At 32.6% G+C, this 15,916-nt stretch overlaps 1 protein-coding gene across 1 annotated transcript in view; it reads left to right on the top strand.

The window, feature by feature from the left end:
* Positions 1 to 15,916, top strand: part of LOC106467866 (twitchin-like) — a gene marked incomplete at both ends in the record, with an annotated part of 159,370 nt that overhangs the window by 85,452 nt on the left and 58,002 nt on the right. The window contains 10 exon segments of the mRNA XM_013928247.2: positions 779 to 886; positions 1,786 to 1,977; positions 2,232 to 2,336; positions 3,498 to 3,695; positions 5,322 to 5,509; positions 10,063 to 10,177; positions 10,945 to 11,105; positions 13,069 to 13,192; positions 13,406 to 13,705; positions 13,843 to 14,145. Of these exon segments, the coding sequence (XP_013783701.2) occupies positions 779 to 886; positions 1,786 to 1,977; positions 2,232 to 2,336; positions 3,498 to 3,695; positions 5,322 to 5,509; positions 10,063 to 10,177; positions 10,945 to 11,105; positions 13,069 to 13,192; positions 13,406 to 13,705; positions 13,843 to 14,145 (1,794 nt within the window).

Here is a 15,916-nt window from a genome sequence, read left to right as displayed (position 1 = left end):
TGCTTTGGGTTCAGATTGGAGGTGAGGAAATATATAATGTCAAAAATGAAATTATTACATTGGTACCCAGCTAGTGGACCTCCCATGATCCTGAAATTACGTCCAAGGATGGACCTTGTTTGTGAGAAGGGAAGTGGCTCAGTAGGAATCACAAGTGGGTTAACCCTTTATTTCAGTAATTAGAGCACTTACATGACATGTGACAGGTTCAGTTCAAATCTGATAGAAGGAAATACATATCTTGAAAAAGTAAATTACCACAACATATAACACAAATCAAATTATTGTGAGGTATCCAACTTGAGAAATTCAAAATATTACTCCTATTTATCCAGAAATTACTCTTAACTGTGACTGTTTGTCAATCAACATTTATGAATTTGATGTAAGATTAATGTTGTTGAAATACATTTGAACTGTCTGGTGTGTTTTCTTAGTTAAATAAAAAATTTGTTTAAAAAATATTACTGTGAAGCTATGAGTATATTTTTTACTTAAATTGGAAATTAAAATAATGTCTTTTTAATAGAACCTGACAAAAACTATCAATTTTTTCAGAAAGGAAGCTTTATGTAAAATTTAAAACTCATATTAATTGATATGTATGTATGGACTTAACTACTTTCATCGTCTTGGTTCTCACTTGAAACATTTGCTTTGAAACATTATTTGTTTAGTTTATAACATATATTCACATTTTTACTCTCATATCCATACCACTCAAGATAATGTCTTTTAAGCATTTCTCATTTTGTCTTTTCTTCTTCTCATAATCAAGACAAACCAAGTCCTCCACAAGGACCTCTTGACTATCCTTCTACTACTAGCTCAACTGTAACCCTTCAGTGGAAAAAACCAGAAGATGATGGAGGTTCTGCAATCACAGGTAATTGTTGTGCAGGAATAGTTAGGACAGTTTGTTATGTTTTCACTTCTAGAGTTAACAGGTAGTAGTCATCTCAATACTTTGCACAAGTAACTGTGTTTTATGTTTGCATGTATCTCCGCATGGGCCAAACAAACCTTCTTGCCAAGTTTGGTGAAGATCCATTTACACCCTGTGAAGTAGTTACATGGACATATAACAGACAGTACTGTTATATTTATATAGATTTGCTATCACATGACTATAAAAAAAATTAAAATAACCTTCCTGTTTCTAGTACACTACTGTAAATGACAAGTCTTGTGGCAACTTTTGTATTGTTTATATTACACGGTGAGCTAAGCATAGCCTAGTGGGTTAGTGTGTCAACCTGTACAGGTGAGGTTTGGGGTTTGCATTCCATTACTTTAAAAAAAGAGAGAATTATGCTCTGCACTTGGAACCATGAGTGAATTATAAGTGTGATGGTCAAATCCCACTATTTGTTCTGATAAAAGTAGTTCAAATGTGTGTGGGGATAATATTAACTATATAGGTATGGGTATTGCAGATAGCCCTTTAGTAGCCCTCAAACAAAAGAACAATACAAGACTTGTCTCTGTTTCATTTGAATATTTTATATAAGATATAGAGCAAAATCTGATTTAAAAAAGGCACGATGTTGTACTTTATCTTCCATGGTGATAATTAGAATTAGCACAAACTAATTTATTTGTATATGTTTATATAGATATAAACACAGACAACAGAGGAAATACATTTTCACTGATGTATTATAACTATCAGTATTATTATTAATGGAATGTAATGATGATCAGTATTGTTGTTACTGGAGTATTATTGTTGTTGTGATGTCTGTAGATCAAAACTAATGATAAGTGTTATTTTGTTTTGTGAAGGTTACCAAATTGAAAAGTGTGAGGTTGGTAGTGAAAAATGGGTTACTGTACCTGGGTATTGCACCACCACCACCTTTACGATAAAAAATCTTGATGAGGGAAATCAGTACAAGTTTAGAGTTCGTGCTGAAAATATATATGGAGTCAGCAAGCCCCTGGAAGGAAAACCTGTCACTGTCAAGAATCCGTTTGGTACAGTTTACATATAAGTAGAAAAATTGTGTCCACTCAGTTTATATTTTACAGTTAGAGTTTTCTTCAAGTAAAATTTGTTAAAGTTTTTGTATATGAAATTTATTTATGTAGACATTTTTTCATATATGTAGATTAAACACAGAATAAAAGTAAAATATATCAATCTGTGATAATGATTCAAACAATATTTTAAGTTTTATTATGTATAAGAAGTAGAAATACTAAATCCGGACTTGGTTTATTCATTTCAGAAACTCCTGATGCCCCAGGTCAACCAAAGGTCACTGATTTTGGCCCATCCTCAGCTGATCTCACATGGAAGCCCCCCACTAATGATGGTGGCCGACCAGTTATTGGTAAATTGTGTATTTTATTTTTCATTAATATTTTCATATCATTGAATTTGTAGAATATATAATTGCTTAAAAGTAGTCTATTTTCAAGTATTACTAGAATACTTCTACATTTATATCAAAATGGTTTTATATATAACTAACCACATCTAATCTTACAAGTTCAAAGTATTATAACAGACTTTCTTATAAGTCCTGAAAAACTTAGTACTGACTTCATGACTTAATAGTCACTCTTTAGCAAACAAATTTCTTCCATGGAGCACATCTTTTTATTTATCTATATGTAAAGAAAACAGCAAACAGTTTCAAAAAAACAATGTCATCAGAGGCAAACAGTTTGGAAAGGAATTATATGTATTTCTGCTGTAATGCCTGGGTCAGTCACTTAGTAATACTAGAGTAATAAGAAGTGGAATCAAGTTCCATTGTGGCCACTTAAGCAAGCCATAGAATAAACACAGATCATACTTACCTTTAATTTTGAACCCAGTATGAATTAATGATGGAATAAACACAGATCATACAGACTTTTAACTTAGGTCCCAGTGTGAAGCAAATGATTGAATAAAGACAGATCATACAGGCCTTTAATTTTGGTCCCAGTGTGAAGCAAGTGATTGAATAAAATCAGATCATACAGGCCTTTAATTTTGAACCCAGTGTGAATTAATGATGGAATAAACACAGATCATACTTACCTTTAACTTTGTTCCCAGTGTGAAGTAAGTGATAGAATAAACACAGATCATACAGACTTTTAACTTTGGTCCCAGTGTGAAGCAAATGATAGAATAAACACAGATCGTGCAAGCTTTTAATTTTGATTCCAGTATGGAGTAATTGATGGAATAAACACAGGCCATACTTACCTATAACTTTGTTCCCAGTGTGAAGTAAGTGATAGAATAAACACAGATCATACAGACTTTTAACTTTGGTCCCAGTAGTGAAGTAAGTGATGGAATAAACATAGATCATACTTACCTTTAACTTTGTTCCCAGTATGAAGTAAGTGATAGAATAAACACAGATCATACTTACCTTTAACTTTGTTCCCAGTGTGAAGTAAGTGATGGAATAAACATAGATCATACATACGTTTAACTTTGGTCCCAGTGGACAGTTTTGTGTCTAAAAACATATTCATACACATTCTACTAGGTTATATTATTGAGAAGAGAGAAAAAGCCTCATATGACTGGACAGTGGTGAATTCTCATCCCACTCCAAGTACCGAATTCACTGTGCCAAACTTAGCAGAAGGACAGAGCTATGAGTTTAGAGTTTTAGCCGTTAATGAAGGTGGACGAGGGAAGCCCAGCAGGCCAACCCAACCTATTGTAGCTAAGGAAAGGAAATGTATGTTGGATTGTTTTTTATTTAGTTTGCAATATAAGATTTGTTTTACTAAACTACACTAAGAAATATAGGTATTAGTGGTGTAAACCTGAAATATTTAACCTTTAGATTCCTTGTAACCTCTTTCTTCATGTGATATAATGTGTGTAGATTCCTTGTCTTCTCTTTCTTTTTGGTGTAAAATCTGTGTAGATTCCTTGTCTTCTCTTTCTTTATGTAGTATAATCTATGTAGATCCCTTATCTTCTCTTTCTTTATGCTGTATAATCTGTGTAGATCCCTTGTCTTTACTTTCTTTATGCTACATAATCTGTGTACATCCCTTGTCTTATGTTTTTTTTATGCTGTATAGTGCGTGTGTTGATCCCTTGTTTTCTCTTTATTCATGTTATATAATGCTTGCAGATCCCTTGTCTTCTGTTTTTTTTATGCTGTATAATGTGTGTAGATCTTTTGTCTTATCTTTCTTTATTCTGTATAATGTTCATAGATCCCTTGTCTTTTCTTTCTTCATGTCATTTATTGCATGTAGATCCCTTGTCTTCTCTTTCTTTATGCTGCATAATCTGTGTAAATTCCTTGTCATCTCTTTCTTTATAACATAACATAATAATATAACATAATGCTTATTGACAACAAGGGCCCATCTTGGCTGCCACATCCTCTAAACTAAATTAAAACTATTAAATAAAAAAAGTAAAATTTTAAAGCCAACCGTATCATTTACATAGTTATCAAGCTTTCTCTTAAACTCACTTAAATTTACTGTCTACACAACATCTGAAGGCAACCTATTCCAAAGTCCAACCACCCTTTCGAAAAATGAAACTTTGTTAGCTGAAGGTGACTCCTACCCTGCTAAAATTTATATTTGTGTCCCCTCGTTCTACTATTCTCACCATTAAGTATGGAAAAAGATGATGCATCAACATTATCAATTCCCTTACCAATTTTAAACACCTCAATCAAATACCCTCTAATTCTTCTTTTTTTTAAGAGAAAACTATTTCAGAGATCTTAACCTCTTCTCTTGTGGCAATCCCTCAATCCCAGGCACCCTCTTCTGAACCCTTTCCATCAATTAAATCCCCTTCATAAGGTAAGGATCCCAATAATGAAAACAATACTCTAAATGTGGCCTAACTAGTGACCTATACAGTGAAATTATAACATCTTTAGACTTGTATTCAATATTTTTGTAGATACAACCTAAAATTCTATTTGCCCTACCACTAGCAACAGCACACTGCTTGGATGGCTTAATAGACTAATCAACAATTACCCCAAGATCCCTTTCTTTCATAACACTGTTGAGGTTATTCCCATCCAAATTATACTTATAATTCAAATTATGATAACACTCTTTTTTATGCTTTCATTAGTACCTAGCTCTTAAGTTAATTCATACCTTTTTATGCTTTCATTAGTACCTGGCTATTAAGTTAAATAGCACTTTCTTAAGCTTTCATTAGGTTCATACAAGATATTCCTCCATTCTTTTTTTTTATTTCTTTATAATCCAGAAAGGTTGAGTATTGTTTTAACACTTTAATTTTTATTGATTTTCTCTTATTTTGATTTATTGATTATCAGCTTCAGCGAAGTTTTTTTGTTTGGGCTTTATAGATGCTCCAGATTCTCCTGATATGCCTCGTATAGATAAAATCACTAGAAACTCAGTAACTCTCTCTTGGAAAAAACCAGTTCATGATGGAGGAAGCAAAGTCAATGGTTATCTTGTGGAGAAAAAACCCAAAGGAGCCAAAGAATGGGACATTGTCAACACATCACCACATCCTGACACCACATACACTGTATGTATATCATCTAATACTTTACATGTTTGTGTAGCCTAAATTTCATCTACTAGAAGATGCAAGTTATCAACAAAATGCATTATCTACCTTTTATGATAAATTTGTGTTTGATGTAACTGTTAACACTTTTGCTATTGGTATCTTTTTCTGTGCACATCACAAGTTTCTAGTGAGATATATTCAAAATTTAATTAAACTATTTCATATTATAATATACAAATAAATTTGTCATAAAAATGTAGCTAATAATCAAATTTTAATATTATATAAGTTTTAAGTTTTTAATTTTATAAGGCAATATTAACAACAATCCTGAATTTCCCCTACTATGAGAATTGTGACATTGACTCTCTAGGTATCACCTCTTCTCTAATTCATTTACCACCCCTCTGATAAGTACAAAATTTAATATAAATTACTCATTATAATGTTGTCATCACACAGACAAAGCATAATTTTTATATCTTTCAATCTTATTTGGTTACAAAGCAATTAAATAGAAAATTAAACTCCTCTTGCCATGTGCATCTGTCAAATCTTTTAGAAATTGCCAATAGTTCTCTCTGATGTGTAATACTATATTACTTATAATCAATAGAAAGCCAAGGTTTTATTTTGTCAAATGACATATTATACTATGTTCTTTCTGTACATAAAACTGTCTATTTTATTTCTAGTTCAAGCTTTATTCCCATGGGAAATGCATCAATGAGCTTAGCTGAATTTTTAATGGCCAGAAAAACTGTGATAGTTGTGAGATATTGTCTATGTTTTGCATGTTATTATTCTGTGTTCTTTGGTATTCAGTTAAATGAAAAATTATTTAGTGTAATAGTACAATTAGTATCAAAAAGTGGTGTTAAGTGTCATCAGAAGATGACAGCAAAAAAAAAGTTGAATGAGGTAAGAACTTTATTTATTATTATAAAAGTAACTAAAATGTAAAAATTAGAAACTTTTTAGATTAGTGAAGGTTAGGTTAGGTAAAATAAATAATAATAATAATACTAAATGTCTTTGAGGTATGCTCACAAACAACTAACGAGTAGCCTGTGCATTATGTAATTCCTTAGGGTAATGTGAGCTATGCATTCACCAAGTGATTTACAATTTGTATGGTGTTAATATTAGTTAGACATGGTTCTAAGGGCAATAAAATAATAAAATTTAAATATAAATAGATGTGTACTGTTGCAAGTTTAAAGCTATTTAGGATAAGCAAATGTAGTTTCATGCTACAATTTGAAATTATTCTAGAAAGAAAAAAGGTAATTTAGATTTTTTTGAATTTTTTTTGTGGTTACGAGGTTGGTCAAATTGACCAATGTTGTATAGAGTTCGGGTAGATAAAATAACAGATAGAATATAAAGTTTTATTGAAAAAAGCATTTGAAATTTATTTAGAAGGTTTCAGAAATTATCAGGTGAATAAAAGTATTTCTAACCTCAACAGGAAAATCACTTTGCATCCAGAGCAGTCAACACTTTGACTCCATATATTCATGTAGAAAGTTTTAGTGAAAATACTTCATTAAAGATTCTGATTTTTGTCTACAAACGACTCTTTAATGATTACTGAAAGCTTGTGAAATGTTGTCATGATTCACAAAATGTATTAGAAATTATAGCAGAAAAACTGTAAAGGTTAATTTTGGGTCACAAATTCGGCTGATTTGACTGAAATAAAATAAAAATTGAAGTGAACAGATTGGAATTTTAAAAGTTATCTAGAACTGCAAAATAACTTTAATCTTGCAACATCTTACATAGTGTTGAAGATGAGGTTATGAGATTATTTTGAAAAATGGCTAAAATAATATTCTGTTCTGTGACAACATTTTTATTTCAGTCCTACAACCAAACTTTAGCTCATTTCATTTGTTATTGACATAATGTAATGGAAGAATAAGCTCTTTAGGTTTCCCTTGCTTGACACTAAACCAACATTTCACCCTGTATGAGCATAATGTAATGGAAGGGTAAGCTCTCTAGGTTTCCCTTACTAGACACTAAACCAACAGTTCACCCTGTATGGACATAATGTTATGGAAGGATAAGCTCTTCAGTTTTCCTGTGCTTGGCACTAAGTCCAAATCTTTCTTTATATCAACATTGTTGGACATACAAGACTGTTTAGTGTAGGTGTTATTATTTAATTTATTTTGTAAGTCAATAATTAATTATTGTTTCATAAAAAGAGTGTTTAGAAAAGTTAATAATTTTAAAGGTGATAGTTATGACAAGTTTGGTTGCGTAACTCGGTAAGATTCATACGTTGTGTGTGGTTCAGTTGTTGTAGTATTGTTGACGTCAAGTTACTCGAATTTTAGGTTCTTTTCTCATTACCTTAAGTGAGTATTGTTACAATATAGTGCTGCTCGCATAGTTTAGAGAAAGTTCTAGGCCTCAGTGAATAACATATAAATATAGGTGGCCAAGCGAGCGCAAGTAAAGTGAAGTACAGTTCAGTCAGAAAATTAGTTAGCGAAAGAAATTGTGAAGTTTGTCAGCATGTGAATGATTAGGTGTAATAGCCAATATTTGAATGTGAGTTTCACAGTTTAATAGAGATAAGGAGAATAATTTGTCTTGTCAAAGGGTGTTCTAAAGTAATTGAACACATCTGTATGGACTTTGATGAAAAGGAGACAATTATTTAAAGTTTGAGATACAGCTGTGGTAACCCTCGGGATAATGTAAGTGAATTTATAGCAGATTGTACGGTAAGACACAGAGTACATAAAATAATTCATCTTGTCAGTTGGATTCTAAAGTAATTGTATTAAACTGTTTAGACTTTTGAAAGGAAGAGAGAAATATTTACAGCTTTAGATACAACTGTAATATCCTTTGGTGTAAAGAATTTTTTGTACATACATTTGACTTGTTTTGAATATATTATTTTAAAACAAGTGGATTGTGTGCTGTCCATTTATTGTTGTCATTTATTGCCAACAAGTCACAGACACCTACTGTAAAGAATCCTCAGCCCACTCATACTTAAAACCCTAACATATGGCAAGGCAGCTAGGATTATACAGTGGTAAATGGCTGTGAAAAAAAAAGAGGATGTGATCAACAGAGTAAATAAGTAGGCATATGTACACGCAATGGTAGTGGTGGCGAAAATAGTATAGAGATTACAATCACGCTATATAACCATGTGAACAGATTTTGATAAATGGATAGGTAAGTGTCTTAGGTTAAAAGACAGTGAACAATGAGAGTTTGTTAAACAGCAACAAGAACTATACAAAGAGAAGAGTGTAGGCAGAGAAGAGAGGATAAAAAACACAAGAAGAAAAGTAAAGAGAAGAAAATGAGAGAAAGGAAAGACTCTAGAGAGAGAAAGAATAATAGTACAAAGAGAGAAAGAAGAAAAAGAGAGAGAGGAGAGACTGCAAACAGAGAGAATAAGAGCACAAACTGATAAAGAAAAGAAGGAGAGACAAGATATAGAGAGAATAAGAGCACAAACTGAGATTGACAAGCTCACCCAAGAGAAAGAGGAAGGACCCAAGAATGACAATGGGGTCAGGGCAAGCCGACCCAAGCTGCCTAAGCTTGATGAACATAAAAATGACATGGCTGCTTTCCTGGAGAGATATGAAAGATTTGCCCAAAGTCAGAACTGGGCAGTCTGTCTTAGCCCACTTCTCACAGGGAAAATGCCTACAAGTATATGCAGGTATGACCCCAGCAGATGCCATGGACTATGACAAGTTAAAAGTGGCCTTGCCCTGAAGAATCCTCAGCCCACTCATATTTAAAACCCTGACAAACATAATGTTATTAATATAATAAGATTCAGTGTCTATGTGTGTGTCATGTAACTTCTCTTAAACGATTGGTTGCACCAACTTGTAAATGGTACTAAATGAATCATCTTGGTCCTGAGGTTTGCATAAAGGTAAAATTTTTCATCTCGCTCCTTGGAGAACACAGGGATTTCCTGAAAACCCCTTCTCCTAAACTGCCGGACTCACCAACTTCTAAAAGGGGCCACACGAGTCATCTTGGACCAGAGGTTTGCACAAAGGTATCACTTTTCACCAAACCCCTTTAGGAATACGGGTATTTTGTGAAAACACTTTTACGGGGATTCCCCAAAATTGGACCCCAACTTTGGCATTGATTTATAATAGAGCATTTAAATAAGTAGGAATACTAATTACCATTTGTAACTTGGTTTAAGAAATTATACTTGCATTATGGTGGCAATGATCATTAAACTGAAAAAGTGCAAAATAGTAATTCAAGCATTAAATTTGCATTATAGTATTATAGTAAAGGTAGGCCATAGGACCATGGGTTTGCTAGTAGAAAGATAAGCTTTTCCGATTTCCCTTGCTTGACACAAAACCAAAATTTCACCCCATAATGTTATGGAAGGATCACTTATTCTGGTTCTCTTAGCTAAATCATATGTTTGGATATAAAGTAAATTTTATGTTTTCAAGAAATTGTTTTCCCAGACTGCTTTTTATATTGACTCAATGAATCACTTTTTACTCATAAGATTCAGATATGTTGTACATTTTTGTTATCAGGTACCAAGTTTGATGGAAAGTGAAGAATATGAGTTCCGTGTGATTGCAGTCAATGATGTAGGAGATAGTCCACCAAGTCATCCTTGTTCAATGGTAAAAGTAGAAGACCAACCAGGTACTATTTAGTTTACATTTAAAATCATTCTTTGGCAAAAATGGCTTTCTTTCTTTCTTTTTTAATTCAAGACAGAAAACAGGTACTACACCCTTTTCATTTACAATTAAAAATAAAAATGAGAAATTTGAAATTATGTACAGTTTGATTTGATGGACACCTACATGTACCTGGATATCAAAGTATATTTTTGACTCCATAAGGGATGTATCTCATGTTTTAACATCTCTGAACCTTTTTTTGTATCCTTCATCCTTATGTGCTTCAGGAGGTGTTAAATCGTGTTACCTAGAGCATCTTAACATATCTTAACCTTTTTTATTTGTACAGATATTTTGAGATGCAAGCTGATAATTCAGTGATTCATCCAATATTCTAGATGTGAGCTTATAATTCAATGGCTCATATATTGCTTTTATGGTACAGATGTATTGAGATGTGAGCTGTTACTCAGTGGTTAATCTATTACTTTAATGGTGCAGATGTTTTGAAATGTGAACTATCTACTCACTGATCATTCTGTTAACATGACGATGTAAACATATTACAGCTAGTGACTACTGTTTTTACTGATATGTTTGTCTTTGTTAGTTTCTTGATTATTGCATGTGAAGTGGTTTAATCTGTTTTTCTGACTCTGTTTTTGTGTGTATATTTTTGTCCAATATATTAAAATTTGTGTATATATGAAAACAGATATATAATGTAGGTACGTATTGAGTGTCCTGTAGTTCTTTTTATTCCACATTTGGTGTTTTATTTTTCAGATAAACCAAGAATTGATGCAGGAAATCTTAAAGATATTGTCATTAAGGCAGGTCAAGAATTTAGCCTCAACGTTCCCTTTACTGCTTTTCCTAAACCTACAGCCACATGGTCTAAGAATGACTTTGAAGTGGATGAAAAAGACTCCAGGATTTTCACTAAGGTTTGCTTTTATTCTTTTGTTTTTTGAAATGATTTATAGTCTGGTGGTTGGAGTGCTTGACTTACAATCTGAGGGTCACTGGCTCAAATCCTATCACCTCACACATTCACAATTTTAGCAGTGGGAACATTATTATGCAATGATAAATCCTACTTTACATTGGTAAAAGAGTCACCCAAGAGTTGGTGATAGGTGGTGTAGACAATCTGCCTTCTATCTAGTCTTTCAATTATAAATTATGGATAGCTAGTACAGATAGCCCTTGAGTAGCTTCGGGTGAAATTCAACAAACAAACAAAAAATACTTTATTTTGAACAATCCATTTATTAGGTTGATATAATAATTCTTCTGAAAAAGTTAGTTTTGTCAGCTGAAAACATAACTTTTGGAGGTCTTTAGTGTGTTAGTCATAAAGTTGTTATTCTGGTAAAATGTAAATATATGGCATGCATTATTGAGATTAAAAATATCTTATGTATGTATCTGAATTAAGAGTGATGTTCTTAAATTTGTAAAAAAAGATACCATTTTTGTATTAAAGAGAATGTTCTGTGTAAATCACTCAATAAGTAGATCTTAGATAAGTTCTCCACCATTAACCTTTAGTAAGTAGGTCTTAGGTAAGGGTACACAGTGTTTTCTACCAGTATGCACCTTTAGTAAGTAGACCTAGATAAGTATATTTGTACAATTCTCTTCACCAGCAATCGATTATAGGATGGTAAGTAGTTAAGAAGTAGAATTAAAGCTAAATTCAGATACACAAAAGTGATACATTGTACATGCTAGTATATCGTCTCTTTTTATGAATAATTCTATGTTTTTTTATTCTTGATGTTTTCAGAACTTTGTATTGTTTTTTAACCATGATAGACATGACCAAAATGTCTGGAAGTGTCCAATAATTAATTTGAGTCTTGTATAAAAAATGGATTAGGCTAGAGTTAGTGAATGAGTCTGTTAGAGTGAGTTATTGATTCAGAAATGCTCCTCACCTTTCCACGGAACAGAGGGCTATTACATCATGATGCTGACAAAAACATTTTTGTACACACACCAAACCTGGAACGAAACTCTTGTCCCTACACATATTAACAAGTAATGCACCAACCTATGATGTAATCATTAATAGACTATATCCCTCCACCAGCTGGAGGGTGACACTTTCTCCATGCACAGTAAACCCCAAGTGCACTAATATTTCAACAAAGGCTCATTCTTTTCTTCAGCTCTGCTTTGTTCAAATGTGTTTTTTATTAAGAACTACTGACTTTTTGCACTTATTATTTTAAACTTTCATTAACATTCCTAATGTAGTCTTCTTTACCTTTACTTTATTGATTATGGAGGGGGGGACTAAATATTTCACTTAGAAATTTGATTCAAAATATATTAATTTTATTTTTTTTATTAACCAAATTAAGCAATTTTGGGACACATATTCCAAAGTTTGTGATAAGGTTTCTTTGATGCTACTATTTCCCAGTGTTTTGAATCGAGCTAATGAGTTTTGATAATTAATCTTCAGTTTTGTTATTTCAAGTTACCAAGGCCTGACAACTACCTGATATGAAAGAATGGCTAAGATAATTTGTAAATAAAGAAAAAGTTTTATGGTGTGTCTATACATTTTTTAGTGGTATCTCTGTAATTTTGCTCTTATACAGTACTTGTTATTTCAGTACTTTCACTTCATCCCTGAGAAAGGATTAGCCACTTGTTTAAAGTATTATGTATTTTCTCAGGTGCTCTGTTGTTTGTTGTGGATTAATTGTGTGGGATATTTTACTGAGATATTTAAAATTGAGTGACTCAGTAGTATTTTCATTGTAAACAGAATTTACTCATTTAGTTTTATTAGAAAAGTGCAGAAACCTTGCTTTTCTTGAGAAACAGAAAGCAGTAGTGCATAAAAATACATCTTGCTTTTCTTTCATTATTTTTGTGATTAACAATCTGTAGGTTGGAGAAGACTATGCTATTATAGCTCTGACAGATGCCAAACGATTAGATTCTGGACAGTACAAGCTCTTCCTAAAGAACAAGTCAGGTTTTGATACTGCTTATTGCAAGGTCACTGTTCTAGGTGAGTAAGAGCTTAGTTTTATTTTTTCTCAAAGTTTACCAGTATGTTTTAGACCATTAACTTTTATACAGTAAAATATATAGGAAGATTTGTGTATGGCGTATGAACATTCTGGAGTGATGTTTTATGTTGTACAAACATTCAGGACAAATTAACACTTATGAGTATGGGCCTGTACTGTATGTTCCTAAAAGCTTAATTTGTAACTTACAGATCGACCTGGTTCTCCAGAGAACCTTAGAAGTGAAGATGTTGAGGGAGAATCTCTCACTCTGAAATGGCTTCCACCTAAAGATGATGGTGGAGCTGAAATAACAAACTATGTAGTTGAGAAAAAAGAAGTTGGAGCTAGTGCATGGACAAGGTTCAGTAGCTATGTGACAACCACTGCTTGTCGAGTGAGAAATCTCATGGTAGGACACAGGTATGACTTTCGTGTCATGGCTGAGAACCAGTTTGGAACCAGCGATCCAGTCACTACGAGTGAATCCATTATGGCTAAACTGCCTTTCAGTAAGTACCACATTTTTATCCTGACCCACTTAATTACTAAATATCTGTAAAGGAAATATTCATGTATAAAAACTTTGTGAAAATGTTTTTTCTCCCTCTGTTTATTTCATTGAAAAAAAAATTGGCTGTTTTTTCAGATCCACCAGGTGCTCCAGGCATTCCTCGATCTATTGAATCATCTGAAGAATCCATCACTTTGTCATGGACCAAACCTCGTAGCGACGGTGGCAGTCCTGTCACTGGCTATATACTTGAGAAGCGGAAGACTGGTGATGAGAATTGGACCAGAGCATCCATGGCTGTTATACCAGATCTTACTTACAGGGTTGGTGGACTCACTGAAAACTGGGACTATGAATTCCGTATTTGTGCAGTGAATGAGGCAGGATCTGGTCCATATAGCTCAACTTCTGATAGCATCAGGGCTAGAGCACCTCCAGGTAATATTGGGATTCGGTGATGGGTTTTTAATTAGAGATTAGATTTAGATCACTGTATTTGGAGGTTCGTTTTTTACAATTGAAGATTAATTCTTTGCTAGTGGTTTTTAATATATCATGATTATGTCTTGTGTTATCATGATGTTTTCATAGTCGTGCAACATGAGTGTCAAAATACACATTCACTCTCCAGAGCATTTGGTATTGTAAGTGTTTTATTATGATGGTTTCATACTGATCACTTACAACTGTCAAAATTCAGAGAGCCTGAGAAAGTAAACTGAATAACCCAACAGAGAAATAAAAGAGGCCTGCTGGATTAGTATTTCAATCACTTTTACTCTACATTGTCCTCAATATTAATGATTTTCATCCATTAACTCAAAATATTTCTGATAAATCTTAGAAATATTTCTTATTGTATTTGTAATGCTTTAATTTGTAACTAAATTAAAATTCTTTATCTCTATTTTATAGTTTTTATTTAATATCTATCATTTTAATTTTCTCATTTATAAATGTATTAATATTTAATTTAAATTTATAAACTTCTTAATAATATTTCACTCCTCCAGTTCCTGTATCATTAAGTGCTTTTGTTGATAAATCTTCCAGTTGTTCTAGATGTTACTTATTGCACAAACATGTATTCTTTTAAGCTGTTTTTACTTTAAACTACCATTTTTCTTTATTTCCCATCACTTATACACCATATGCACACAGAGCTGTTTTACAATTTAGACAGATTCTGACATCTGGTACAATGATCACAAATATTTATATATATATATATATTAATTAATTCTTGTATCATCATGATGGTACCATGCTACTCTCACTGTTCAGAGATGCTGGTATTATATTGGTTTTGAAATAGCATCATTATGTTATCAGAATAATGTTACATCAGATGTAGCATGTTATTTTCACTGTCATAATGTTCTAGTATTGTAGGAGTTTTGAAGTAATATGATGATGTCATAAGACATCAGTGACTTGCTACTGTCAGGCTGTTCTATGGTCTTGGTTTTGTGTTTCCATAGGATATGACATTGCACTTTAATGTATCACAGGTTAACTAGAAATGTGACACAAAACATTTATTCTTATTTAGCCATGTAGAAAAGCAAATAATTACATTATAATATGCTAGAATTATAACTTCAACATGATGACCAGTTAAAATATAGTCACAAACCATTTTATTTACCAGTATCTATACTTTTCAAGTGTTTGACTTTATTCTCACTTGCTATGAGTGACGTTATTAGTGATGTGCTGTGTAGTTCCAGTTGTGTCTTGGTTCAGGTGTTTGTGTGTTTGACTTTATTCTCACTTTGCTATGAGTGACATTATTAGTGATATGCTGTGTAGTTCAAGTGTTTGTATGTATTACTTTATTCTCACTTTGCTATGAGTGACATTATTAGTGATATGCTGTGTAGTTAAATGTTTGTGTGTATTACTTTATTCTCACTTTGCTCTGAGTGATGTTATTAGTGATGTGCTGTGTAGTTCCAGGTGTGTCTTGGTTCAGGTGTTTGTGTGTTTGACTTTATTCTCACTTGCTATGAGTGACGTTATTAGTGATATGCTGTGTAGTTAAATGTTTGTGTGTACTACTTTATTCTCACTTTGCTACGAGTGACATTATTAGTGATATGCTGTGTAGTTCAAGTGTTTGTGTGTAGTACTTTATTCTCACTTTGCTATGAGTGACGTTATTAGTGATATGCTGTGTAGTTAAATGTTTGTGTGTATTACTTTATTT

The sequence above is a fragment of the Limulus polyphemus genome, unplaced genomic scaffold (assembly GCF_000517525.1).
Source record: "Limulus polyphemus unplaced genomic scaffold, Limulus_polyphemus-2.1.2 Scaffold2772, whole genome shotgun sequence".
NCBI classification, from domain to species: domain Eukaryota; kingdom Metazoa; phylum Arthropoda; class Merostomata; order Xiphosura; family Limulidae; genus Limulus; species Limulus polyphemus.
This window is presented reverse-complemented; position numbering and strand designations above follow the sequence as displayed.